Source organism: Triplophysa rosa, linkage group LG17 (assembly GCF_024868665.1).
Source record: "Triplophysa rosa linkage group LG17, Trosa_1v2, whole genome shotgun sequence".
NCBI lineage: Eukaryota > Metazoa > Chordata > Actinopteri > Cypriniformes > Nemacheilidae > Triplophysa > Triplophysa rosa.
This window is the reverse complement of record NC_079906.1, coordinates 15,695,932-15,723,668: the sequence shown is the minus strand read 5'-3', so window position 1 is coordinate 15,723,668 and position 27,737 is coordinate 15,695,932. Positions and strand designations below refer to the sequence as shown.

Sequence of the window (27,737 nt, the reverse complement as noted above, 5' to 3'; positions counted from 1 at the left end):
AATCGTAAACATATACTTTTTCAAGTTGACTGTACTAAAAATTAAGTTCATTTCAACTTAAAGTAGCTTATTGTCTGTACTAAAAATTAAGTAACTTATTTTACTAACTAGCAAATTTAGCTAAATAAAAAAAACACACTTTTTCAATGAAAGGACTTTATTGTAAAGTGTTGCCCTTAAAATAAAAAAATGTAAAGGAAAAAAAAACATCAGACATTTTGTTATACAACAGAACAAACAAGTAGAAATTTCTTTGTGCCCAATAAAATGACATTGATGCATGGAAATTGTATTAACAGGGAAAAACTGTAACTCTAAATACACATAACACAAGTAACACATTTACATTCATGTATTTGCCAGACGCTTTTATCCAAAATGACTTACAGTGCATTTAGTCAATACATGTCTTATCAGTATCTGTGTTTCCTGGAATAGAAACCCACAACCTCGAGCAATTGAGCTCAAACACATTTAACCTCTCTTAGAAGACAAGCACAGCCCCAACCTTTATTTTAGTAACTCATTTTTTGGTGTACTTTGGGACTGCAGCTATCAGCTCCAATGTTCATGAACAGCCTAAAATAATAATGGCTAGACATAGGCCTACTTTTAACTTGCTAGCTAATGTAATTTACTTGTTAATTCTTTTGCTTGTTTTCAGAAATAATCTACAGGGACTCTCTGCGGATGTTTACCGAAGTTATAGGTTTGGGCCACAAAAAGCATGCATGCACAGTAACGTTTGTTTATGTCGTTGGTCTAAAACCGTCTGTAGATACTCTAGTAACTACATACTGTCAAGCTTCAAAACGGCCTGTAAATAATCAAACATTGCTTTAATTTTTCGACATGGCCTTACTTGGTCAGTATTACTAAGATAATGTTTTCATAGATTGTGTTTTACGTTATGTAGAATTATTTTATGTAGAAAACATAAATCACAAAAACTGACCTCAGCTGGGTTTTCACAGACAGGTCACAATACAGTTATGTTTGATGTTACTGACTCCCAAACATCTTGAGCACTGCTCTGTGGCCGCTACGAACTGTCATTGTATGGAAAATGTCTAAAATGTTTTTTTTAAAATGTTCCTCGGAGTAAAAACAGCATTCAGGTTTGGAATGAGCTCAATAAATTACCATTTGTTTATGGAAAAACAAAAGAAGAAGTTCATCATCTTTGTATTGGGAAGGATAAATTATCACTAAAGGATTTTCTATTTAAATCCTCAAATTAGTTTTTCTCCATTATCACTAACAGCACATCATGTTTATTTAGGTGTTGGCATTATGTGAACTACAGTTCAACCACTTATTTTATTTTATTGATTATTGGGTGCACACCATTAAATACAACTGAACACCTGACAGATTTTTTGGACCAACAAATAGTTCCAAAACCAAAGTTCTTCGCAACTGTATGCTACGTCATTTCACTGGAAGCATTTAACATGTCCAAACTGTCACTCAGAATGAGTAATGGATCTCATAGCCCTGTCCGTTTAGCATATATACTGTACATGCCGAACCAAAACGCACAAGTCAAAACCCGGTTAATGAGAGCATTATGTGCAGACTGTAACTCAATGAGCCTGTATTTTTCTATGCTTCCTAACCAAATGAATGTGTTTGGAATTAAAGTATGCTTCAGTTACAACATAGTAAAGATTACTATGAGAAAGTGCGAAAAATGGTTCTTATGCTTTGCTTGCACCCAGGGTTTTGATTGGGTGAAGGGTACTCCATCTAGTGGTTGATTTAGAGAACAACACTCAAAAATGTGTAAAGAAATGAAAACAAAACTAAACACATCTGACGCAAGTGTTTACTTTTAGTTCATAAGTAAATAACAACAGGGACGCAAATAAATTACTCAAGTTCACATATAATAAATGAACATTTTAATCAAAAAAGTAAAGTGAAAAATCATTCATAATTTACTCATTCTTGTGTTATTCCAAAACGGTATGTTTTTATTTTTGCTGTGGAAAAGTAAAGAGGAATCTTTAAAAATATTAGAATCTTAAAATACAGCACAGCTTTTTTAACGCTTCAAAATGTCTTAAGTATTCCACAGAACCAATACAAACATGCAGGTTTAGACTTGAAGGTATAATGACAAAAAATGTATTGTTGGGTTATCGTTCCTTTAAGAATTGCTCAATCAAAGTTGTGCCGTAAATTCCACAGAGTTTAAAAGTGAAATGTTCTATCATCATCTGATCTTCTCATTATAAAGTGGTCTGCTTGGTCTCCTCATTTGCCTCCAGATCAGCTGCTTTGTTTTCAAAGGTAAAGTCCTCTATCTCCTTTTCTATCATCTCATCTCTGCAAAAAAAAGACACATGCTTTTCTTAAATGCTTTGTTTAAAAAGTAACATTTCACCAAGGCAATGTAGTTTAATTATTAAAACTAAACTCAAACCGACTCAAACAAGATTGTGTGTTGGGGGTCGGTGTAACTTTTTATGCTTAATATAGAAATAAAAAAATTACATTAGAAAGCAATGAAAAAAGTGGCTAAAAATATATTGTGACTCTGTCCACGTGCATTATGTCATAATATCACGAACAACCAGCTCTGTCTGGATGCAGCCTTTGACTCTTAAAAGATAAAGTAGGCCTAATAAACTGACAACAATTAAGAGCCATAAATATCTTATCATTACAATGTCATTAATGACTGTCACAATTTTTGTTTGGTAACTACCTGTATGATTAATGACTGTCACAACAGCATTAATGCCATTTCAAACCTAGAAATCCACATGCACATTAAGTTATGATCTCATACATTAAACTGAAACATTACACTTGAAAAAAGTTGTGCATTACTACAACTGATGATTTTCATATCGGAATATAAATTATAAATAACTTTTGTTTAGGTTCAACTGACTGGTTGTAGGCTATATTTTTGGTTGTACGCATCATTTTAAAGGTCAGTAAGTTTACTCACTTGTCTTTCATGAAAAAGAGTCTGTTCACAATAAGTACCACAAAGACAATAAAGAGGAAGCCTACAACAGCTGCCAGTCCCACCAACCAAGGCTGTAGTGTCACTTTAGTTGTAGTATCTGAGGCCCGTAGACCACCTGAGTAATATTACATTAAATAAAGAACCACATCATTTTTCGTGAAACAGAAAGACAACATTGTTACATTGTTTTTCTTATACAATGAAAGTGACTAGTGACTAAGGGGTGATTCACATTTCGCGCAAATAGGGAGCGACGCGGTCGGCGCGCACATTTTTGCGTTGGCGCCGCATCGAGATGGGGGTCGTTTTCCGCGCGGTTTTAGACGCGAAATGTGAATCGCCACTAAGACTGAAAGTCCATTCTGCCTGTCACCCTGTTGTTGTATCAAATAACACCGTGTCTAAACCGAACGCGACAGGCGCAACGCGTCATGACAACCTGTTTTGTCGTGTCACGCCGCATCTAGTGTGGACAAAATGTAAAATTATAATGGCTTCTAATGCGTTTCTAATGTCTTTTGTCGTGTCGCGCCGGTCGCGTCCGGTGTAGACACGGTGTAAATCTACTGTAAGTATATAATTACAGTTTTAATTTTTTTATATGTATTATATCTTTAAATAGTTTGACATTTTTGTGTTTAAGATAGAATGAAATAAATTAAAAATCAACCTGCACAGAAAATATTAAAAGTATTAACAATAACAGTGTAACACAGCAGAATCTTACAGCTATACTGAAAACACAAAGAGAAAAGTCAGAAGTTATAGAAATGTATTTAATTTCACTCACCAGTTTTAGCCTGACAAATAGAGGCAGACATTAATATTAAGGCAAGGATATTCTTTAGATGAAACATTGTGGATTTACAATATGTAGACGCAGTCTGCTTTGTTCTCTGTAAATATGTGCTGGGTTCTTAGTGACCAAAGTGCAAATGCCATAAGAGAGATCACAGATCACTGGAAGACTATGCATAACTATGCTTAGGTAATCTCTCATGTGCTGTTATGTTGTAAAGATAAAAGTTTTAGTTACCACCAACTATACTGACGAGTTTAGTCATGGCTGCTTATATTGTTCTAAATCCTTACAGACACAAGGTCTTTAAACGCTAAAGAATCAACATGTTGCTATGTTGAATGGTTTTCTATTTATAAAAATATATTAATGACACAAAATCAGAAAAAAAGTTAATGTTCCTTTTTGGGGAACACAATTGCTTTTTTGAGATTTGATAAGGAGTGTGCTGAAGTTTACAATTTATAATCCATGGAGATGGTAGGTCTACTGTGCCTTCTTTGAGATGTTGGATCTCACTTTCCTTCACCATTTCCTCCAACTCAATGCTTGTCTCTGGAATCCAGCTTGCCTTGAACTTTTCCCATCTTTCCCAGGGACTCTCATGCTCTTCCACCGGCTGCTCTCCAAACAGGAAATCTAAATCATCACGGTCAGACACAATATAGTAGGTGAGCGTGTTCAGTTCTGTCTAACTAATGTGGGTTTTTAATGTGGGTTTCTTATGTATTTTTTTCTGACTCAAAGGAACCATTTGTTCACAAATCAGATGTTGGTTCATTTTCTCATAGACCTTTGAAATAACATGTGGGTGAATAGCCGATGAGAGAATTCTCACTGTTGGATGAACTATTGTTTTAAAAGAGAAGAGCAAAATCTCTTCTCTTTACCAGCATGACGCCTCTAGGAAAATACAACAACTGTAAGAATCAGAATCAGAATCAGAAGGAGCTTTATTGCCAAGTATGTTTACACACACAAGGAATTTGACTTGGCGACAGGAGCTTAGTGCAGAAGAAAGTGTACACATGGTGCAAACATAGTGCAAATATACATTAAGATTGAAAAAACGAGAAATTAAATAAAAACAATAATGCACTATATACAAAGAGTGAAAAAATATATAGACAAAAGACAACATATATATATATATATATATATAATTTTTTTTTAAAGAGTGTACAGATGTGTTTTTTACAGGTTTAACCTATTGTTTCTTACAATAGTTTTCAGATGCTATGTGCAATGTAGAAATATGATGTGCTAAGAAGATTTGTAATGCATCAGTGACAGGGTACATCAGTCTCTACATGCATCTATAAAAATACAGGTCACGTACCAGCCAGATCATGGAGGAGATCTTTGATGAGGTGTCTAATGATGGCGAACAGGGTGATCCCGGTCACACCTACAGCCAGCAGCAGGTATATGACAAGCTTGGGTAAAGTGATCAGATCTTTTTCTACAGGTTTGTAGTCCTTGAAATAAACATCCTCCTTGATAGGATTATCTGTCTTTTGCTCTAAATCCATATATATTTTTCCAATGTGTCTCTTTAGGCACCACAACTTCACAAGCGTTTGTTCATCTGTGTGAGAACAATAAATAAATATCAATATATTTTTATTTATTTCTAATATTCATATCTATTTTTTAAGCAATTTAATAAATGATTGTTATTAGAAACTGTTTATGCTGTCTTTTGACAACACATTTGACAATATGGTTAGTAGTTAGAATTGGGTTAAATTGCAGTTGGATCTCAGTAGCCATGTTTACATACCACTTGCAAAGCTTTGTTTCATTGACATGTCGATCATCCATCATCTTGAATCGTCTCTCACCCTTTCCCCCTCTCTCTCTTTCTGAGTTCAGTGCTCCTCAGTTGCTTTCCTTCCTGTTGCATATTTGTAGAATCACAACAGTGTGCCACACAGTAATATCAATTATTTCTTCTGTAGTAGCCATGGCTGGTCTTCCTGTGTATTTCCTTCCTGGAGTGCTTTAACAGCAGAAGACAATCAAGCTAATGTTCTTAGTGCCATGAGGCGGCGACTTGAGCCTGGATATAGTCTTTTTTCTAACTGTCTGCATTTTAACACCTGATGTACTGTGTAGTGCAACTGAACCAATGACGTCAATAAAGACAAATGTGAATTGTGTCAGCTTGTGTCTGGAAAAGATTTCAGATGAAAACATTTGTTAATTACATTAAATCAGTTTCTGACATATTTCATTATGTTTTATTCAAATATTTTAAAATGATCTAAATATCTTAAGGCAGCAACTTTTAGGTTAACAAAGTGGACTATATGCGGGGTCAAAGAGCTAATGGACAAGCATCACAATGACACCCTGTACTCTATTATTTATTTATTTATTACTAAGAAAACGATACATGCCAGTTTACTAGCTAAAGAAATTAAAAACATTCTAAACTGAGCAAACTATAGTTAATATTTTTACAATATCTATGACAAGAATTTTAAGATTTCTACGAAAAATTCTCTTTACAAAAACACATCCTCCCTTACATCTTTTAAACACATTTAAAGCTTTGTATGACTGGTGGAAAAGAGTACAATAGTGGTTTTGATCATGGAACATTTCTCTTCTGGTCCTCGTCTGGGTCACATCTGTTGAGTCTTTATTCTTGTTTTCTTTCCATCATCCCTCTTCCTCCTCTCACAGTCATTTGGATGGGTCTTCCTCTTCATCATGACCAGGCTCAGGGTCAAGACCTTCATCGGTCTGAAAAAGAAACTCTGTGTGTAACATTTGTCTCTAATTGTAGATCTATGAGCTAATAACAACAGAGTGTATTCTGTTATTAAGGTCAGAGAATGTGGTCTAAAAAGCTCTTAATCCTAGTTTAAGACTTTGGCCATCATCTCGCTGACTCTGATATTCCATTGAGGTCAATTGCAGTCGTCTTTCATGAAGGTGAAAGAATTACTACGCTGTAATCCAACTAATCCTGTCAGAGATGTTCCTTTGCATTCTAAGTGGTATTGTTTTGGTAATTGAAGAGTTCATTTGCAAAAACAGATTCGTTTTTAAACATTTTTAAAAATCATGTTTTTTATTGTGCATTCTATCCTATCAATCAAACTGCAGTTGGGTTGTTTTGATCAGGTAATATTAACTTAAAAAACAGCTAACACAATAAATCACAATGAAAAAATAACACAATAAAAACGTGATTTATAAAAAATAATAAAAACTGAGTTATATGAAGGCTTCAATTATAGATTATTTGAAACAAAGCAAAAACCTAAATTAAGGATAAATAAAACTAACAAAGGACCAGATCAAGACTAATAAACAGGACAAAGCTCAGATAGATTTAAAAGAAAATTCTGACTTGACAATATAAACTTTTCATAAATATATATTAAATATAAACTGTTTTCTGTTAATTAGGAATTTTCTTTCTCCTTTAATCCTTGAAACATTAAGGCCCAGTTTCACAGACAAGGCTTAAGGCTAGTCTCAGACTATAATGAATGTTTGACCTGTCTTAACTGAATATAACTTGCCCAGAAATATCTTAAAATATATCAGTGCCATTGTTTTGTCTCAAGATGCACACCAGTAATGTATTCTTCTAAGGCATTTTTATAAAAGCGACATAAATATCTTAATTCAACTAAAGCATAGTCCTGGTTTAAACTAAACCGTGTCTGTGAAGCCGAGCCTAAATTATTTAGCAAATTCTTAAAATAACCACAGAATGCATGTAACACCTAATAAAAAACTAACAATTCAATTAAATGATGATTAAGGCAATAAAACCCAAAGTGTTTCGACACAGTAAATGTTACTTACTCAGACAGGAACTTCCTCTGGTTCTGGCTCTGGCTCATCCTTGATATTCTTGGAGAAAATCTGAGACACAAGAAAGTTCCAGTAGATAATGGTTAAAGTCGAGTTGGCGGTCACTATGCTGATCAATATAGGATGCATTTCTAGTTTCAGTTGGTATGTTCTTCAAAACTAGAGGCTGATAATGTATAAATATTGTGCTCTGACTGACAGACGAAGATCTTGTTTATGTCTGAGCAAGTGACCCAGATTTCCAGCTATGATCCTCTGTATGAATGAATCTGATTCTGTATTACTGAACACCCACCCTCTGCATTCATACCTGTGTTATACAGATTCAGAAAGAAAGGTATAAGATAAATGTTTCTTGTTTGCCTTTTTGCATAAACATATATACACCTTAATGTTTGCGCCACAAAAAAAGCTACAAAAAGCTAACAATAATTTCAAAATATGTTACCTGGAGGTAAAGCAGTCCCTGGAAAATTTGTATTGCGAGAGACTGGATCAATTCGGATGATTTAAAAGGCAAACATTCCTGGGGTTTTCAAAATAAATAAATAAATCACATGTATAAAAACACTCGACCCTAAACTTTTCCATATTTAACTACACACGGGTTATGTTGGCTATGCCGGGTTGTCTTCATCTTCAGTCTTTTTATGAAAAGCTTCTGTCAGAATAAAGATCCAGTATGCAATGGTCATGGACGTATTAATCGTAATAATGCCAATCATTAAAGGGTGTACCATGTTTGCGATGTTTTCCTCTGACTGCTGTTACAGCATCTCTTCTCTTTATATTACTTTCACTGTTTTCATGACCAGGCTCCTCCTCTTGCTTCAGTAACTAAGCTTAAAAGACTTAAAAATTATCAGTCTTTGCTGACCACGTTGTTCCGTGTCCACCTCTCTTTCTGCTCACCATAAGTAAATGAACAATTACATTTGTCTTCTTAGGACATGTAGAAAGTCTGCCAATTGGTTGTATCTGATGTAATTTTACAGAAATTAAATAGCTACAAAAGTAATCATAGAGCATTTTTGTTGGTTTACAGTAATTTTATGTAATATTCTAATCAGGAACAATCACTTACATTACATATTAGAGCATTTGAATTTGAATTCTACATGTGCCTGTTTGGAGATGAGCAGTCTTATTGGATGAGGTAGACTGCTGTTAGGATTAGTTAGTCATTATATTGAGTACTGCTCTCAGCTCAGACTGTCTTATCGGCCCTGATCACATCATCCCAGGAGTGGATTTGTAATTATGGAAATGTAATTAATAAAACACAAATATTCACTACGATTATACTGCTATAAAAAACTCATCAAAAATCATACAGAGTTGTTAACATGACAGTGAGCAAATGACTAATTTTAGGGAAAATTTCTAAGAGCAAAATATACAAGTATATGTGGCCAAAGGAATTGTTTATTATATACAGGTTTTAATTGTACAGAATTTGCAAGGGAGTGAATGTTTGCACTTATGTGAGAATACAGACTGACATGTATTAAATATTTCAAAAGGGGCCAAAACATCCATTGAATTGCTATCCCAGCTGTAAGTTTAAAAGATGAGCCAATTGTGTAACAAACATGTTTTAGAAACTGTGGATAAACGGTTTCATTGAGTGCCCTGCAGTCTCAGCAGTCCGTCTGCATACTGAAATTGTGAACTGTTCTCATACTCCAGCATGTCCAGTGCCACCTCACAGCTCTCCTTTACAACCCGCTCCTGGTCTTTCTTGTAGCGCTCCAAGATCTGTAAACACGCCTCCTTTCCAATGGAGCCCAGTGCCTCAGCGCACTCGTGCCTGACCATGGCATTCTCCTCCACCTTTTCCAAAGCAGCTTGCAGCTGAGGGATGCTGGCTTCATGCTGGATCTGACCCAACACGTAACCGATCTCATGGCGGAATAAGGCACTGCTGCACTGAAGACCTAAGAGAGGAACATTATGTCAAAATCCTTATTGTTTGGTCACTTCTTATTACAACTTGTTTTATTTCAATGGGCGTAACCTTTAAAGAGGACAGTGGTCATAACTTTTAAAGAAAACTAAAGCTTTTTTTCCCTCACCATCTCCTAGAGCGAGAACAGCCTCCTCAGTCCCAAGATTCCTCAGGGCAAACATCGCTCTGTAACGCTCAAACAGGGGAAAGCTTTCATCCAAGAGCTGCACCCTCAATTCTGAGACGCTTTTTTTAGGGGCTGGTGGTGCAGGGTCAACGGAGCAGTAGGGGTTCAAATCTTTCTCTGCCGACTCGTCGCCTCCATTCATCAACCACTCCAACCTCCGGACCGCCAGCTGACACGTCTCTGCCACCTTCGTAAGAGAATATACATCTTTATAAAAACAGCATGGGGCAAGATTGTATTGCGCAACACAATGTTCAGGTTTTAACTCAAAACTGACTCCTGGGCGACGTTCACACCTGGTATTTACAAAGTGTTAGTGCTAAAAAGGTTCAAAAAATGTTGGTCACCCAAACAACATTCACAAGTGGTCACAGGAAATGCCTGATTTACATGTAAAAACGACGTGTAAACAAGGTATTGGAGGAATACCTCAATAACTGGATCCTCAGCATGGTGCTTCAGTAAATCCAGGACTTTGGGATTTCCAATGGCTCCCAACGCTTCCCCTAAAACGATAAAACATTATAATGACAATACTACTAATTACATCCATTACAGAAATAATCAAGATTTTGTCTCATACCTGCTTCATGTCTGACCATTGGCTCTTGACTGGTGTCTTTTAGCACAGTTTCTAGAATAGGAATGGCCCGCTCGTCTTGCATTTGGCCCAGGCAGTAGGCCAGCTCGTGCTTTAGGAGTGCAGATTCATCTGCGAAAGCCTCACTGATCCATTTAATGGCTTCAGGTCCACCGAGATTACGCAGAGTAAAAAGTGCTCTAAAACGAGTTGTCAGGTCCTGCTTCGAGTTCACAAGAACGCTCCCCACTGCCGCTGCGTCTTTATCACTTGCCATGAGGAAAGTTTTATGACTTATGTCGTTATACAACAGGATGCCTTGGACCTTTAGGATATTTCTGCAGCATAGACACAGCAGCTAAAATGAAAAGCAAAACAGGTTTGTGTTGGGTTTAGGAATGAATGACTAGTACGTCGTAGTGGCAAATGAAACAGTATGCTGTGTTTCATAAACTGGTGGGCTGTCTACCTTGACAGCTGTTTTGAAACGTTTACAATGCACATTATGATTATGTAACATGGAAAAAAGGGGCTCTGGTATGTATCAAACCGTTTAAATAACTGAGATGTTTTGCGATACTATTGTTGAGCTTTTACAACACGCACGTCATCTGTCCGTTATGTAGCCAGTAATACAAACGGTTTCGAAATATAATTTTGATAACGTTTTGACGCTGACTATGCGTAAAACCTGACAAAGTATACTTAAAAAATAGATCAAATGAACTCACTGTTAAATATGTTCATAGGGTGTTTTCCATGCCTCACGCTCGAGCTTTCACTCGTGAATTTCAGCAGTGAGTTTTGGAAAGTCCGCATTATTCAAGCGCCACCTACCGGAGTGGAGGAATTTAGCGCAAGTACATACATACACACACAAACCAGCAGTCCAGTCAGTAGTAATTTACGCACCTTTCAAACACGTATTACCATCAGTTTATTTCAACAAAAATACTGCTTTATTTTATAAAGCAGGATTCTGACATATGCACTGTTTTAATTGTATTGTAATAAATGATACACCTTATTGAACTTCTAAAGATGATAACAGATAATCTCAGGTGACTATTGTCGACCAGCTAACCCATCTTGATATTTAAAGTATTAAACGACAGCTTTGGCAGACTATTAACTGTCTGGGGCAGAACAACAAAATAAAGCACAAGCTATGTTGTTCCGCTACTGTCCACTAGAGGAGGCTCTGGTGCTGGAGGCAGAACAGAACTGGTAGATGGAGACTGATCCAATTGCTTGCTCTGTTTCTGCTGCTCAAAATAACTACAAAGCAAAGAACGAACTGCCTCGGCGTTTGGATCATCTATATAGACTGTAGATTCATCTGCAGGCTGTGGACATTCATTCTGATGTAATGCTTCAATCCACTCCTCTTTAAAAGGGACATCATGCACCTTACAGATATTGTGTAAAATACAGCAAGCTACGGCCATCTTGGACACCAAGTCTAAGTTACTGTCATTCCTGTTATGTAGACACTGCCAGCGAGCTTTAAGGTGCTGAAAAGCGTGTTCAATGACTTTAAGGCAATGGATTAGTTTAGTGTTGAACGTTTGTTGTGGTGGTGTTAGATTTGGAGACGGAGGATAGGATTTCAGTAGCCAAGTCTGCAGTGAGTAACCTGCATCCCCAAGCAGCAGAAATCCCAACGGCTGACCCATAAGTTCTTTGGGTGGCTGAGGGCAGAGGCCTCCTTGTTCAGCCATGGTCCACAGCTCTGAGCTCTGCAAGATAATCATGTCATCAGTGCTGCCTGTAAATCCAGAACAGACATCCCAGAAAGTGCCGTGTGCATTCACCACACCCTGAAGAACAGCAGAGTAACACCCTCTCGGGTCCCAGCATTCTTGGTCGTCCGTAGAGGACATTTGAATAGGGATGTACAGGGTGTCAATGATGCCAATGCAGTGAGGAAAACCCCACAGGGCATGAAACTGATTGGCATTATCTTCCAGCTCATGGTCAGCTGGCAATTGCATGTAATGCGGTTTTAGTAACAAAATGATGGCTTCACACACTTCTCTCACGCATTGGCAAACAGTGGAAATAGAGACACCAAAGAGTTCACTTATAAAGCAATACTCTGTGCTGGTGGACAGGCGCATTAAGGCCATGGCAACACATCTCTCCAGTGTAATGGTTTGCCCGCTTTGTTGTGTGTGCACTTGCTCAAGCTGGGGTTTGAGTTTGGCGGTCAAAAGAAAGAAAATGTTTCTTGTGATGTGGAACTTGTCAAGCCAGTCATCTGGTCCAAACTCTGTCATGACAACTCGCTCCCACCAGTCTGGGTCTGCAGGGATTGGAACATGATCTTGCAGATCTTCTTCTTCATCATCATCATCATCTGGTGAAGGCAACTAAAGCACACAGGCAGAAAAATGAACGAGAGTCAATGAAAAACATGTTTTAACGTTTAATATGGATTTCAGACAAGCCCTGTGTTATACATACAGCTCAACTGATTTTACTTGTAAAACTAACTAATGTACAGACAATGACTGCCAATGCATTGCAATATAAGTTACACATGTACCGTTGTCTTCAGATAAGTCTGGAAGAGATGCCTTCGATATCGGATTCGTTTGTTAACTTCAGCTCGCCTTTCTAATAAGTAGTTCTTGATCTCTTCCTTTCGCCGCCTTATTTTTGAGGCAAGCAAGTGTTTCATCTCAGCAGCATCTCTCGCCTCGTCTTTTTTCAAGTATGAACGCAGCATTTTCGAGTGAAATGTTGAAAATAATACCGAGTGGCGTTTATTATTTTAGGAGCATTTTTATTAACAGACTAAGTCGAAGATGAAGTAATACGGCGAAAATAAACGGTGCACATGCCCGAAACAGCTCTTTTCCGGCGGTGACCCATGGGTTTGTCAAAATAAAAGTTTAACGGTTGCTTGAATATTCACGACAAAAATTATATTTCAGCATTGTTACCTTGGGCAGTCTGTGGTGTAATTTCATTGATTTGCCCCGCTGCTTTTCACTGCCATATTTCTGGTGAAATCTATAATTATCCTTTTAATATAATAAATAATACATTATCCAAATGCACATTCCTCATAACGTAATGTGTTCAATGACATTTAAACAAATAGATGATTTTGTCCGTGCAGATTATATTAAACTAGCGCTTTCCTTACTACATTTAAACCATAGCAACGTGGCTTTTTGTTTTGTTTCAAATGTCGTGACGTCACCGTTTAAGACAGTCCCATGATTCTTTGCGGTGCCATCGATAATAACAGCATCGGCTTGCTAACCGTATCGGAGCAGCACACACATTTTCTAATCATTTTTCTACTTATTTATCAAGTTTTCGACTCGAATGCTGTATTGTGGTTGAAGTCGACTCGGTTAGAGAATAAAATCACCAAACAGATCGTGGTCAAGGTAGGTCCGATGACTTCTGAGGTTCAAATTAGCTTAACTAGCCACTCGGTGATCCATTGTGGATAACCAATATAATAATAATCAGTGCATTTGAGTAACTGTGAGACATTAATATTGAGTGTATTATTTTGTAGTATATCTGTGTTTATTACTATGCGTAATAGTGCGGATATTATGTGCTGATGAACCACAGAAAGACTGGTAACGTAAAGCGGCATTTAACGCTGATCTCGGTAGTAATGTTGATAAAGGAATTTAGACAGCCATTCAGAGTTAACTATTATTCAGGGTAGAATAAAATTACTTTAATGTTGATTTTTCCTCTGCCTAAAACGTTTCATTTGAACAAGAGTTAAAGATATGTTATGTATATATGTTCGATTCGCTGTCATTGTTAGCTTAGGGTAGCAATCGAATAAATGCAAAGACTTGGGGACTCTTATTGAATGGTCATGTACTAGAATTCGCAACCCAGCACATTTTTGTGTCTATGTGCCCATGGTTCATTGTTTGAGGTTGTCGATTTAAGCAGCTGTTGTTTAACACCTGCCTGTGGGAGCAGATGGCATCTGCTGACGAGTTTCTGAACAGCTTTCTGCCTCGTTAACCAGACAACAAATAAGTGTAACTTAAATGTAGATCTATAGCTCTAGTTGGTCCATATGGTCAGGAATGCTATTACATTTCATGTATAAAACACTCTTTGTTTGTATTTTGTTTTTGAATGTAGTCAGCCACTGGATTTCCACACACCCAGGCATCCAAATCACATCCATGGATCAGGACTATGAGCGCCGGTTACTGCGGCAGATCAACGTCCAGAATGACAACACCAGCCCCATGGTAATTTAAAAGTTGATTTTTTTTAAGTCGATGTGCTGCATTCCATTTCTTTTACGTAGGTTAGATTCTTATTATATGATCTGTTTCTAAGTATATCTCTTCTTACTAATAATTTTCCTCTTTATATCCTTGTTTTTGTATTTCTCCTGTCACAAACAGAAAGTAAGAGATGTGATCAGTCATCTGACGCCAACTCCGGAATCACCCCTTTCATCACCCAGCAAGCATGGCGACCGGTTTATACCCTCTCGAGCTGGAGCAAACTGGAGCATCAACTTCCACAGAATAAATGTGGGTCACGAATTTTAGCTTTATAACTTGATATCTTTTGCTTAATATCTAGATAACATCTCTTGCTATTTGGTTTTGAGTTTAAAGTTTGCATATTTCTTTTTATCATTATAATAGGAGAATGAAAAATCCCCAAGCCAGAATAAAAAAACCAAAGATGCAACATCAGACACTGGTAAAGGTATGTGTGTAGAGAGCAACTGCAGTGTTTTCTATCAACTATTTTACTGCCTCCATTAGACTAGATATAAATGGAGATAATATGTCGTTTTTGCAACCTACGTATTTGTTTACTTAAGTTTAAAAAAATTCCAAGCTGTATGTGCCTCTTTATATTCAAGACAATTGTGTACTTCCTTTAAAGGTTCAGACTCGTATGTCTCTTCAAAGATTGTTTTTCGTAAATTCAGTTTCTGCATACCACCAAAGAATATTAAATGCTGTTAACATTTCAGTTTGTTTTCCTTAAACGAACAAAAAGTGAACACACATACTGATAAAATTTCTGTAATAAAAATGTATTTTAAATGCACTCCAAGTCTAATGCAACATCTGTTTCCTTCGTATTGATTTGATTTACAGCGGATGGTTTGGCGTATTCTGCCCTGCTAAAGAATGAGTTGCTAGGAGCTGGGATTGAGAAGGTCCTGGATCCTCAGACAGAAGATAGAAGACTACAGCCCTCCACACCAGAGAGGAGGAGCCTCTTTAGTGTATGTCTCTGTGGTCATATGATACATACTACTAATCTGTGTTAAATTCTAGCTCTGAACTTCTGTGTCTATGCCCAGTATTCTCTTAGTGCCAAGAGATCCACGCCCGATGATAACAGTGTTTCCCCATACTCCTTGTCACCTGTTAGCAGCAAAAGGTATTTCATTATTATTTTGAAAAAGGCATGATTGTTGACAGTGGAACGCATTGTTTAAATGTCATGCTTTGTTTGTTTATAGTCAAAAGTTGCTGCGGTCGCCAAGAAAACCCACACGCAAAATTTCCAAGATTCCATTTAAGGTGCTTGATGCACCTGAGCTTCAGGATGACTTCTACCTCAACTTAGTGGACTGGTCCTCCCTAAATGTGCTAAGTGTTGGACTGGGAACTTGTGTTTACCTTTGGAGTGCCTGCACCAGTCAAGTATGCATTTTCTCAAACATTTGACACCTGTAATTAGGGCTGTGCGATATTGAGGAAAAGTGCAATATGCGATAGCATGCTAAATAATGCGATATGCGATACAGTAGTTATTTTTCTAAAATCTATTTAAATTGCATTCAAATATATTAAAGAAATGATATAACCAACATATATTTCACATTATTTTAGGAAAAAGAAAGCATCACTACAACTTCAGAAAGTGAACAGCCATGTTTTACTGTTGCATTAAACAAATCTGACATTTTGTAAACAAACAAAAATAAATAAAACAAGCTATCATGCGCACGCATGCATATCCCAACTAATATCCGCGTGCCAGTAGATACTATACTATCCGAATTGACCTAAAACTTGGACCATACATAACTTTTCGAAGAATTAAATAGCTCATTTATCGCAAACCATCACGATATGCATATTGCTATATGCACATGTGCGATATTTCAATATATTGCACAGCCCTACCTGTAATGTTCTGAAATTTTGTCCCTGAGGAAACTCAGTATGTGAAGTTTAATAAGATTGTATCTCTTTGGTTTGTCTGCAGGTAACACGACTGTGTGATCTGTCAGTAGAAGGAGACTCAGTCACGTCTGTCGGCTGGTCAGAGAGAGTAAGTTAAACCTTTTACCTCTTCCAGAAGGTATTTTATCCTAAGTCTAGATGCCTAACAGCGCCTCCTGTTCTGTTATAGGGTAATCTGGTTGCTGTTGGCACGCATAAAGGCTTTGTACAAATTTGGGATGCTACAGCTGGCAAAAAACTGTTTGCTTTGGAAGGGCACACAGCAAGAGTGGGTAAGAAACTTTTTTGTTATACCTCTAGGTGACGTTTACTGCAAATTCAATTATTTTCTTTGCTTCATTATAACACTTAGTGATTTGTTTTATGTTCATCAAAGAGGTTGCACAAATTAAACTGTAAACATGTGCCCAAAGGTGCATTGGCCTGGAATGCAGATCAGCTGTCATCGGGCAGTCGGGACCGCATGATCCTGCAGAGAGATATCAGGACACCACCTCTGCAGTCAGAGCGCAGGCTGCAGGGCCACAGGCAGGAGGTGTGCGGACTCAAGTGGAGCACCGACCACCAGCTGCTGGCCTCCGGTGGAAATGACAATAAGGTAACTGCTTGTGTGATGGAACACTTAAAAAAGTGTGATTTATGAGACTGCGTTCTATCCACCATTCAATTAGACTTGAGAGATCGAACTTACATTTCAAAGCCTGTCATTTTTAAACATTTTGTCTTGGGGAAAACATTTGATTGAGAAGAAGTGCATTGCTCTAGAAGGATTTCTATGATCTTTGCAGCTGTTAGTGTGGAACCACTCCAGCGTGTTGCCTATGCAGCAGTACACAGAGCACCTGGCTGCAGTGAAAGCCATCGCTTGGTCTCCTCACCAGCACGGGCTGCTCGCCTCCGGAGGGGGAACGGCTGATCGCTGCATCCGCTTCTGGAACACACTCACGGCGCAGCCACTGCAGTGCATTGACACAGGGTCACAGGTCTGCAACCTGGCCTGGTCCAAACACACCAATGAGCTGGTATGTGTATTCTGATCATTTAACAAAGAAACAGTTGAAAACCGCACCATATTTATTCTATATCTGTAAAAAAAAAATATTGTTTAATTAAATGATTTGTCTTCTCCAGGTAAGCACACATGGTTACTCTCAGAATCAGATTCTCGTGTGGAAATACCCCTCGCTCACTCAAGTAGCCAAATTAACCGGCCATTCTTACAGAGTGCTCTATCTGGTAAGCACCTCTTTCTTCTGCTACTGTATTTGAATAGTTAAAATACACGTGACTTTGCTAATTCTATGATTTTGTTTTTTAAGGCAATGTCTCCAGATGGGGAAGCAATAGTAACAGGAGCAGGTGATGAAACTCTGCGCTTTTGGAATGTATTTAGTAAAACACGATCAACAAAGGCAAGTTCCGTTTTTTATATTTTGCATTTATTTCTTCAATGTGTGCTTATTTGTTGTTTGTTTTGTCTTCAGGAATCTGTGTCAGTTTTAAACCTGTTTACCAGAATACGATAATTTGGCTGCTGAAAAAGGGATGTATATCCATGTCGTCGATTTCACACACAGTAGACAGCATATCACTAAAGTATCTCATACACAAAACATGGGACATTTGTCATTTAATTTTAAGTTCAGACGTTACTTTTATGTGTACAGTTCAGTTCATTATTTTATGTGTCGGTTGTTTTTGGTTACAAAGAAGTGTCTATTATGAACGTGTATGTCATCCAAGCCTTAAGCCAGATCATAATGCCATTGAATCAGGGTCTAAAGAAAAATTGCCATTTGTGAAACAACTGCCTCTGGAATAGTTTGTGAGAATCCTAATGGGGTGCTCTTTTGATTGTAAGGGTGAAAAAAATGTTTATGAAAAAATTCAGTTTTTAACTTGAGTTGTTTGAGATGATTATAACGTATTATAAAACACCCTGAAAAAAACTGTCTTGTTTATTTGTCATAAGGAATGAATTTTCTTCACCAGATTTGAATGAGCAGTTTTAATATTTAAATGGGTGGATTGATCAGAGGGTGGTTATTGTGGCAGGTATAAAAAAATGTAAGATTTCAACACAAGGTAGCATTGTTCTGTTAAGTTACACCATTGTTGTCCTTGGCCAGCAAAAATTGTCAAACCGGTCGCTCTCGCCTTTTGTAATTTAGCATTCTCAAGAACTGAGGTCAAAACAAAGATCCAGATCAGGTGTATTGTGTTAGACATTTCACAAGGAAATATTATCCTGGTTATCTTATTAAAAGTACACTGCTTTAGGGGCTCACAACATGGCACAGCGCTTCTATATTGAAGACACCACTAATTTCCAAAATGTGGAGCATCTCAGGGCACTTGGTTATCACACACTTCTACCTGCAGTAAAGAGATTTGCATTACTACCACAGAAGACATTCAAACGTTTCATTCTAGAGTATGTCAATTATTTATTAACATGCGTATACATTTTCTATTCAACCTTCCAATATTCCTTAAAAGAATTCAACATCAGACACAAACTGAATGCAGGTAAAGGATCACTTTATTTATTGTTGTCATCGAGTGAATAGAAATATGAACATGAGCGCGAAGTGTAAACTATGCAGATGAAATCACTCTATATGAACAGTGGTTTTAAGTGCAAGTCAGGATTCTTTTGATGCCAGTTTCCATCTCTGTAACCACTGCTGGAAAGTCAGACCTTCTCTCTGCATCTCTGGCAGGGCAAACTGTCCGGGCTGCTCCCACCTGCATTCACACAGTAAATATTGTGTTAAAACAAACTGTCAATGTGAATAAAAGTCAAACTGACAATGTAGTATTACTTCTTGTTACAGGTTTTAGTGTGAACCAACTTTATCCCATGATTCACCTGAGATATTGCAAATGTTACAATGTCAGAGCACTTACCAGTGTGCGATGGCAGTCTTTACTTGTTCTGCATAAACCAGGCCTTTAGAGCATCTCATTGTTAGCTCACGGGCCCGAGGGAGCAATGTCTCCAGAATCTCTTCATCCGTCATCTTCACATGCTGCAGCAAGGCTGAAAGAAATCTTGACTATTATTTATAAGCTATTTATAGGTTGATTTTCATCAGTTCATCAGAACCAAGTCTGAGGTGTGGCTTTTCTGCTTGATCGACCAGCAACAGTGCATGACGTTTCGAGAAATACCGGTTTTAAAAATGAAATACTGTTGCAACCATATTTTGTGGTGCAGAAGTTCAGCAATTTTCTTTTTGAATGTAGCCAGGGATAACTGGGAAAACAAATTCATATGCAGTAGTAATTGAAGAGTTCAGATGCAACCCTGTAAATCCATCAGACGATTTTTCGTTAAAATGAGCATTTTTGATCAGGCTCTTATATTTACTTTCAGCAATACCAGAAATTTCAGTGTGATGACATACTCTGATCAGGTGATGGTAACTGCGCATTCAGCGTCTGCAGCTCTGCTGTTGACTCGGAGAGAAGATGAAGAAGTCTGCACAGAATTCGGATCTCCAGTCTCAGATTCGTAGCCTGAGACCACAGCTCTTCGGGAGCCTAGCAAACAGAAACCAAAAATGATACCTGACAGACACATGAGTAGTCCATCTAACAGCAACAGGAGATTTCTGAAGACTACATGATTGAAGCATATGACACTTAAAGTGATAGTTCACCCAAAAATAAAAATTCTGTCATTTACTTACCCTCTTGTCATTTCAAACCTGTATGAATTTCTTTCCTTCGGAGAACACAAAAGAAGATAGTTTGAAGAATGTCGTTAACTGGTCCACTTTCACTTGCATTGGTTTTGTATCCATACAATAGAAGTGAATGAGGCCCAGTGCTGTTTGGTTACCAACTTTCTTCAAAATATATTTTGTGTTCTGCGGAAGAAAGAAACTCATAAAGGTTTGAAATGACAAGAGGGTGAGTAAATGATGACACAATTTTCATTTTTGGGTGAACTATCACTTTAAATTGGAAGTCATGGCATAAACATTTGAAGAGTTTGGTTCCAAAATAAGATCAAAAATTATGTTTTTTTATTGTGCATTCCAATTAATATCAATCAAACTGCAGTTGGTTTGTTTTGATTTAAGCCATAATAACTAAAAAAATAAATAGTAAAAACATTTTTATATAATAAAAACATGATTTTTGAAAAATGTAATCTCATTTTGGAACCAAACACTTCATTTGTAGTCTAGGAACCTTCACCTTTGGTTCTGAAATATCCGTTTTATCAAAAATGCAGTACTAAAGTGGTCAAAACAATAGATTTACTTACAACTGCAATCCGTACGTTTTTTGAAAATTGAATCAATAATTAGTTATTAAGCAAGTACATAGAACAGGGTACAAAGTTACACATTGCGACTTTAAACATTTACTTAATGCTTGTTAAAACACTGTGTATCTCACCATATACATGGGAAATGAAAGACCTTCACAGAGTTTGTGGAAAGCAGGAGATTGTATCCGGTGGATGGAAAGCTGAGCTGCTGGAACCTTCTGGCCTCTGCAGATTACAGAATTCACAGTTTTCAGGTCATCCAATCATGCAGCTATACCATGTTACACAAATTTGGATGTTTTTAACACCAGGTCTAAGTGATGAAATTGTAAAATGTAAAGTGGAGAAAAATGAATACATATATTTGCTGACCTATTCATGACCCTACAGTCCAACGCAGCCAGTGAAACACAGCTAAGGTGTTTGGCCCCCTGTGACACAGCATTGCGCTGTCCACTGGCAGCTTTAATCACATTCCCAAACTGAGGACCAAGCTTTTCCTGGACAAACCGGTTAACCTGGAAACCATCAAGCTTTATTAAAACAAAGCATTTTGATGCAACTGGCATTATGAATGTATTTAAATGTCCTGTAAAAAATCTGCCAAATGCATACATGCATACATAAATGTTGCCAGTGCTTGTAAAAAAGTAGATATGTACCTCAGCTTGGACACGAGTTAATTCAGCCTTCAAAGAGGAGTTCCCCTTGATCAAGCTCCGAATCTGTTCTTGTCTCCTGTCCTACAGACCCACAAGAAACGTCACTTGGCTCGAAACCAACATTCTGAGATTTGGTAACAATACAGCAAGGGACTTTAGTGACCAATAAATAAGCCAAGACGACCCACCAAAAGCTGTCTAAAGTCCATGACACTTTGCCACTGTGTCTGCAGGGTCCTGATGGCTTCCTGTCCCTGTCTGGCCCGTAGTTGCAGCTGGGTAAACTGCTCTCTGATGTTGTCTCTAACCGCCACCTGCTTCACTCCCTCCAGCTCCAACTCAAACACATTCCTACACACAGATACAAGGCTTTCAGTTCTGTTCCCAGCACATAACAAATCATACACAGCCTAAAAGTTTATATAGCAGGCCGACGTATGAGACATTTAGATGAACAATGTTTCACCTGGCCAGTGGGTCTGTGTCCAGGGCCAGGGCCAGTGCCGGCTTACTCATTAAAGCTGTGAGTTCAGCCTCCAGCTGCCCACGTCTGCAGCGAGTCTGAGCCAACTCAACATAACTCCGTTCAACCTCCTCCCAGGCTGACTGAACACAAAGTAAGCAGCGTGAAGAGAAAGTGCTTTATTTACAGCATTATACAAGGAAAACAGAATTGAAATCCCTTGTTATCACCTGTAATAGACTTTGAACAGATGCTAACTCTTCCTTCTGCTCAGCTGACACATCTATTAGGTGATCGCTCTCATATCGAATCCTACAAAAAGCAGCTTAAATAAGTTACAAAATAAAAGCTTTTGATTTTGGTAGACAATGTAAACATTTACCCCAGAGCCGACACATCACGGCCCACATCCAAATTTACGATCTTTTCTTCTAGCTCCACCTGCTGCCTGGAGGTCAGGGCTTGCAGAGCCGAGAGCACTTGGTTTGGAGGATGAGAACACAGGACGTTCTAAAAAATTAAACATGTTGATATTTTCACGGTTAGAACAGTGCAAAAATACTCCTGCAATACATGTCTTCGCCCACCTGCGCTGCACTCATCCAGTGCTGAATCACAGCATTCCTTTGATCAACAGTAAATCTGGATGAAAAGACAGGAACATATAACGTCAAATCTAATACACTGCATGTATAATGTGGATATTCGAGATCACTTGTTCTTACTCTGCAGACTGATTTGCCTTTAGTTCGCTTTCTAGCAAGGTTCGGAAAAATAGAACTCTGTCGTCACAGAGGTCTCGGACATCTCTCTGAAATTAGTAAAAAATGCAATCAACTTTGATGAAAGGATGCTTTTGAAAAGAGTACAACACGAATCCAACTAAACAGAGAAGCACTGACTAAAATCATGGGATCTGTGCCAGATTCCCTGTTTCCACTGCCAGATGGTCCAAACACCAGGTTCATCTCTGCTTTCCTGGACAAAAAAAGCCATACAAGCATTTAATGGTAAAATGTAAAATACCACTACAATTAACTTACTTTTCCATATTACATATCTGTGTAACCTATGAAAAACCTTAGTAACTCTAAACATGTCTTATGCAAATGTCTAATGGAAACTTCATGGGCTTTTGCTCACTTGGATAGGTCCTCTAGGGCCTGCCGTTGTGTCCCAATAATGTGCGTGTCCTCTGAGAGCAAGTTTCTCTTCTCAGCGCAACGCTGCCTAAAGGAATCCATCAGGAGCCGTCTGTGTCTGCCGTCCATGAATTTCTCCCAGTTTTTGTTCATATCTTGATCTGCTTAGTCATAAAAGAACAATACAACAGCAACATTAGGAAGGAACAGACACAAAGAACTGTTTGGTTATGATCACATGGTAGATTTCAAGTAAAACAAGATATTTATTGAGAAAATAAATGTGGATGGCCCATTATACAATTGGAAATGCACTGGACCACAAAGGGGCTTGGTATAAAGCAATAGAAGAAAGAAAGAGAAAGGATTTTAACCTGCAGTAGCAAGCTGATCCTCTACTCTGCTGATCTTTGTGTCCAGTTGATTCAGTTCAGTCTGAAGGCCATTAATCTCGCTCTGAAGCTCAAGCCTTCTTGCATCTTTATTTTGATTCTTCAACTGGCTGAGCTACACAGAACAAAGACGGTTATAAATTATTTTACTTTAAATTTATTGTGGCACATAACAAATTGGAAAGTAAACTTTCTTACCTCTTTATCCTGCAATACCTTGTACCTTAGGGTTGAGATTGTCAAGGACTAAATACATTTTCAACATCTCAAAAAAATATTGTAAATTATTATGTAATATTTTAATATGTATACGTATATACAAACTAAAGACTTTAATGGCCCTTTCTATATAACTTACTTTTATGCGTCATGGATTTCAAATTTCATGTCACGTATTTTATTATATTTAAAACAGGCAGAGAAGATAAAAGGATACCATTGAAGATTCCCCCTCATAACTCGAACATTCCTGTACATCATTTTAAAAAGCACAGAAACATACACTTATATAACTGAGAACCAGTTAATGAAATTAAATTTTATGAGCAAGAAATCATTTAAACTGGGATTTAATATGCTGGGATGTCACCTCTCTTTGTAAACATGCTGCGTGATATACTTCCAAATAGAAGCACCGGGACCGACACACAACCTAAACAACAACAAAGCATATAACCATACAAACATAAAAATGTAAATCCTTTAACGTTAATAAAAAATACTATGCTGAGATCATTCATAACAAACTTAACTTACGTCTTTATATAACCATCATCCGGAAGTCTCACTGCTGGCAGTTCAAGCTCCTCAACAGCCCAACGTTTCAGCTCTCGACTGAGACTCCCCATCTTTTCAGACTTCTTATTTTAATAAATTATAACTACAGTCTCTCCTATCCAAATATCACATGCAGGACAAAACTATCACAGAAAAACGATGCATTCAAAATACGCGGGAGAACTTCTTCGCCTCCGTTGAATGTCCGACAGCTTCTGCGGATGCTGCCCCATACTGGTTGTTTAACGAAATTCATCATATATCAAGAGTAGAAATCATGATTTTAATGCATTGTTTACCATTCGTAAAACCAAAGTTACTGTAGCAAAACAATGTTTAATTTACCTTGGTTTTACTATAGCATTTTTTAAAAAAAAAATTGTAAAAACAATTTTCGTAAGAAGGGCAGCTCTTTCATTGTACCATTTGGGCAATAAAATTAATATTTTTGAGAAAAAATACTTCGGTAAAACTGATTACCCAACCATGAATAGTTTGAAAGGTATTCATGTAGTGTTCATGAAAGACGTCTTTTTAAAACCACGCACTGATACATTTGATAGGCGGGTTCACGGTTCATGCCTGAAAGAGCGAGTAGATGCGAATCACTTAAGAGCTCTCAGCAACTCTCATCGCACCATTGCTCTGTTGTTACAAATGTATCCTGGCGGTCTTCTTTCTTTTTTTTTTGGCTGTACCATGTTGCAGTTGATTCGCTGTTACAGTGATGGAACTTTGTTGGAAGAAGAATGTCAAGGGATGAACATCAACCACGGAAAGCCGCCACAAGACGGAGAATCGCCGTTTACCGTCAAACCAGAGAATAAAACCTTCAATGATTCAGAAGTGGGACAAACCCTTACCGGTAGTTTTCTCTTCTTTACTGGTATTATTACTAGTTGTTTATAATTGTTTTTAACTGAAAATTCTTAAATCAAGATAGATTTAGGCTTACTTGACAAGGAAAGTGACCTAAGATATAGACTTATTTTATGAAAGAGAATATAAGAATGAAGTAAGTTTGTTTAAAACAAGCAAAAAATCTGCATGCTAGTGGGGTAAAACAAATAGACTTGGATTAGGATTTCAAGAAAAAAACAAAATTCAAATTATTTTTTTAGCTAATTGGCAGATCAACCCCCCCCCCTTAGTCAACATTAATTAACTTACTTAATTCTTATTATAATTCCTTATATTGAATATTTAATATATTCAATTCTTATTATAATTATTTATATTTTTCCTTACATAAAACAATACACATAAAAGTCTATTTTTTGTTTACTTCCCAAATGGCTAAACTCATTCATGAAAATAGATTGGGAAGGCTACATTCAGTATACTCACATATAATGTGTAAAAAAAACATCAATGTACATCATCTCATAGCTTACATTTAATACAGGGTTTAGGGCAAAATGTCTGGTTTACCACGTCACATTGAAGAGCAGAGAAACATGCTAAGTAAAGATCATTAGGTGTAAAAGTATTTAAGGAAATGAACAAATGACAAAATACAATTCAAATAAACCATTGATCATGTAAGCAAACTACACAAACTAAGGTATAAAGTATAGTGGGCTTCTCAGGCCTACTGATTCTAAAATCTGTTGATTATCTGTTATTTTACTACAGTGCAACTTTCGGCTAATTCATCTCCGTTTATTGGCTTCATGTTGGAGGCTTTTAAGTGTGAGGAGTGTAAACCTGCTGGTACTTTTAGTCTCACTGACCCGAGCAATACTGTCCTCCTGTCCTGTGATGGTCAACCTGTGAGTGCTGTTGCGTTTTTTAATAGGTTTCTTACTCTTTTAATGGGTGTGTTAAATTCCAAATGCTATGGCTTCACAGCAGATTTTCCTTTTGTAAAATAATGCATGTTACAGTAAAAAGTAGGGCAGAAAAAGTTTCTTTTCTACTTGAAAGTAGAAAAGTAAATAGGCTTAATTTTAACGTCATGTTGAGAAGGGTTCGATTTAAATTGACAACACACATACACACAATACACTTGACAAAAACAAAACCTGCACTAACATAAGGAAATATATTTTTATTTATTAATCTTTGTTATACCATGGTCTTTTTGAATACTGGATTCTGATTGGCTGGAAGGTGTGCATTAAAACCCTTCACAGGTAGCTCCAGTAAGTTTGATTACATTTGAAATTTAACTGAGAAAATCACTGTAATTTTCACCTGTTTAATCTAAAATTTCACTGTAAACATCAATAAAAGATTTAACTTGGCAAATGACCATGGTATAAGCGGAATAATCCACAGCTAGCCGCGCATTAAAGGATTTTAATGCACTTCGCAGAGGCAACCACAGAGGTTCTTGGCCTCCACGTCGTGCATTAAAACCCTTTAACGCACGGCTAGCTGTGGATTATCCCTTACTTAATGTTAAAGGACCAGTGTGTAGTTTTTTGGAGGATCTATTTAAAGAAATGCAATATAATATACGGTACATAACTATGTGTTCAGATGTGTATAAAGACCTTACATAATGAAGCGTTATGTTTTTCTTACCTTAGAACAGGCATCGTCAACTGGCGGACTGCGGGCCGGATCCGGACCTTTGCTTCGTTTCATCCGGACCGCGAGACATTTAAAATTTGGACTCTTTCAGTTGTTTAAATTGAGCCGCGCGTCTACACAACGGAGAATCACATCACGCATACTCTCAGGGACATTTATGTAATTGATCTTTTGTCGCTATATCCTGCGATATCTTTTAGGTATAAACGCGCTTCATTTGAACCCTTTCCGCTCCGCGTGCGTGGCTTTTCTCACGCCAAAGACGCGCCGCATGAAGAGCAGCAGACACATGCTTATTTTAACAACACTAGTGCAGACACGCAGAGCAGATAAATGGAGACACAACAGTAAACAAAATGCAGCAATATTAAAGTATTTGTTTCTGTCTGTTTACTGTTTGCTATATGTATTCAACCTTTCAACCAGATTTGCGATATTTTATGAACGTTTTTATCTAGCCTACATTTAATCATTAGCATTATTGATCAGCATGTAAACATGTGTGTCCCTTTGAAAACCCAGGCTAAAGTCTCATAAACGAATTAATTATTAAATAACAAGCATCAAAGATTAATTTCAAGCATTAACTAAAATTTTAATCTTTGAAATGGCATTATTCAGTCAATATTGAATATATTGTTGTTGTATTTTCACAGAATATTCTGTAGGATGGTTTTATGTAGAAAACAGTAAAAAGACTCGCTGTGTTTTCACTAACAGGATCACATTTTGTTCTAATTGGGAATTTAAAGATAGAAGTAGTTCTGGTATGAAAGGCATGGAAAGGCTAATTTAGTAAGTAATGTTTTCTGTTCATGATGAGAGCAATTTAATTATTACATTAAATTTGTTGTTTGCAGCTTTTTTATTTACAAATATTAATGATCAGACTTCTATTAAGAGGGCATTCCCCTAAAGCCACA

At 37.3% G+C, this 27,737-nt stretch overlaps 5 protein-coding genes and 1 long non-coding RNA gene across 8 annotated transcripts; 2 read left to right on the top strand and 4 right to left on the bottom strand.

The window, feature by feature from the left end:
• Positions 1-2,214: 2,214 nt before the first annotated feature.
• smim24 (small integral membrane protein 24) lies at positions 2,215-4,063 on the bottom strand. The gene is made up of 3 exons (XM_057357150.1): positions 3,774-4,063; positions 2,963-3,098; positions 2,215-2,331 (listed from the first exon to the last, which is right to left on the bottom strand). The coding sequence occupies exons 1-3, from the start codon at positions 3,838-3,840 to the stop codon at positions 2,235-2,237; spliced, it is 300 nt and encodes a 99-aa protein (XP_057213133.1). The 5' UTR covers positions 3,841-4,063; the 3' UTR covers positions 2,215-2,234.
• A 45-nt stretch (positions 4,064-4,108) lies between these two features.
• On the bottom strand, positions 4,109-8,477 carry LOC130568352 (uncharacterized). 2 transcript variants are annotated; one of them, XR_008964691.1, is made up of 6 exons: positions 8,357-8,477; positions 8,068-8,145; positions 7,611-7,929; positions 5,566-6,533; positions 5,122-5,370; positions 4,109-4,421 (listed from the first exon to the last, which is right to left on the bottom strand). It is a non-coding gene; the product is annotated as an uncharacterized LOC130568352 (long non-coding RNA). The 2 variants fall into 2 exon arrangements; XR_008964690.1 differs by having other exon boundaries at positions 8,068-8,477.
• A 188-nt stretch (positions 8,478-8,665) lies between these two features.
• On the bottom strand, positions 8,666-13,194 carry LOC130568072 (deoxyhypusine hydroxylase). Of its 2 annotated transcripts, XM_057356714.1 has the most exons (6): positions 12,883-13,194; positions 11,066-12,706; positions 10,338-10,692; positions 10,184-10,260; positions 9,695-9,941; positions 8,666-9,556 (listed from the first exon to the last, which is right to left on the bottom strand). In XM_057356714.1, exons 3-6 carry the CDS (start codon positions 10,609-10,611, stop codon positions 9,240-9,242), a joined length of 915 nt encoding a protein of 304 aa, XP_057212697.1. In that variant the 5' UTR covers positions 10,612-10,692; positions 11,066-12,706; positions 12,883-13,194; the 3' UTR covers positions 8,666-9,239. The 2 variants fall into 2 exon arrangements, with proteins under 2 accessions (XP_057212697.1, XP_057212696.1); XM_057356713.1 differs by lacking the exons at positions 8,666-9,556; positions 9,695-9,941; positions 10,184-10,260; positions 10,338-10,692.
• A 375-nt stretch (positions 13,195-13,569) lies between these two features.
• Positions 13,570-18,949, top strand: fzr1a (fizzy/cell division cycle 20 related 1a). The gene is made up of 14 exons (XM_057357554.1): positions 13,570-13,738; positions 14,469-14,581; positions 14,741-14,872; positions 14,990-15,053; positions 15,455-15,585; positions 15,664-15,743; positions 15,826-16,009; positions 16,578-16,643; positions 16,725-16,827; positions 16,969-17,153; positions 17,344-17,577; positions 17,687-17,791; positions 17,875-17,967; positions 18,040-18,949. Exons 2-14 carry the CDS (start codon positions 14,513-14,515, stop codon positions 18,079-18,081), a joined length of 1,488 nt encoding a protein of 495 aa, XP_057213537.1. The 5' UTR covers positions 13,570-13,738; positions 14,469-14,512; the 3' UTR covers positions 18,082-18,949.
• Positions 18,950-19,079: 130 nt separating this feature from the next.
• On the bottom strand, positions 19,080-24,468 carry haus5 (HAUS augmin-like complex, subunit 5). Its single transcript, XM_057357553.1, has 19 exons — positions 24,256-24,468; positions 24,089-24,151; positions 23,936-23,968; positions 23,698-23,722; positions 23,482-23,614; positions 23,109-23,268; positions 22,868-22,943; positions 22,691-22,776; positions 22,553-22,607; positions 22,348-22,475; positions 22,196-22,277; positions 21,969-22,108; positions 21,691-21,853; positions 21,503-21,583; positions 21,213-21,358; positions 20,969-21,065; positions 19,966-20,101; positions 19,466-19,598; positions 19,080-19,303 (listed from the first exon to the last, which is right to left on the bottom strand). The coding sequence occupies exons 1-19, from the start codon at positions 24,345-24,347 to the stop codon at positions 19,201-19,203; spliced, it is 1,932 nt and encodes a 643-aa protein (XP_057213536.1). The 5' UTR covers positions 24,348-24,468; the 3' UTR covers positions 19,080-19,200.
• Positions 24,469-24,827: 359 nt separating this feature from the next.
• LOC130568299 (putative ferric-chelate reductase 1) lies at positions 24,828-27,396 on the top strand. Its single transcript, XM_057357058.1, has 3 exons — positions 24,828-25,141; positions 25,912-26,048; positions 26,811-27,396. The coding sequence occupies exons 1-3, from the start codon at positions 24,934-24,936 to the stop codon at positions 26,886-26,888; spliced, it is 423 nt and encodes a 140-aa protein (XP_057213041.1). The 5' UTR covers positions 24,828-24,933; the 3' UTR covers positions 26,889-27,396.
• The last annotated feature ends 341 nt before the right edge of the window (positions 27,397-27,737 follow it).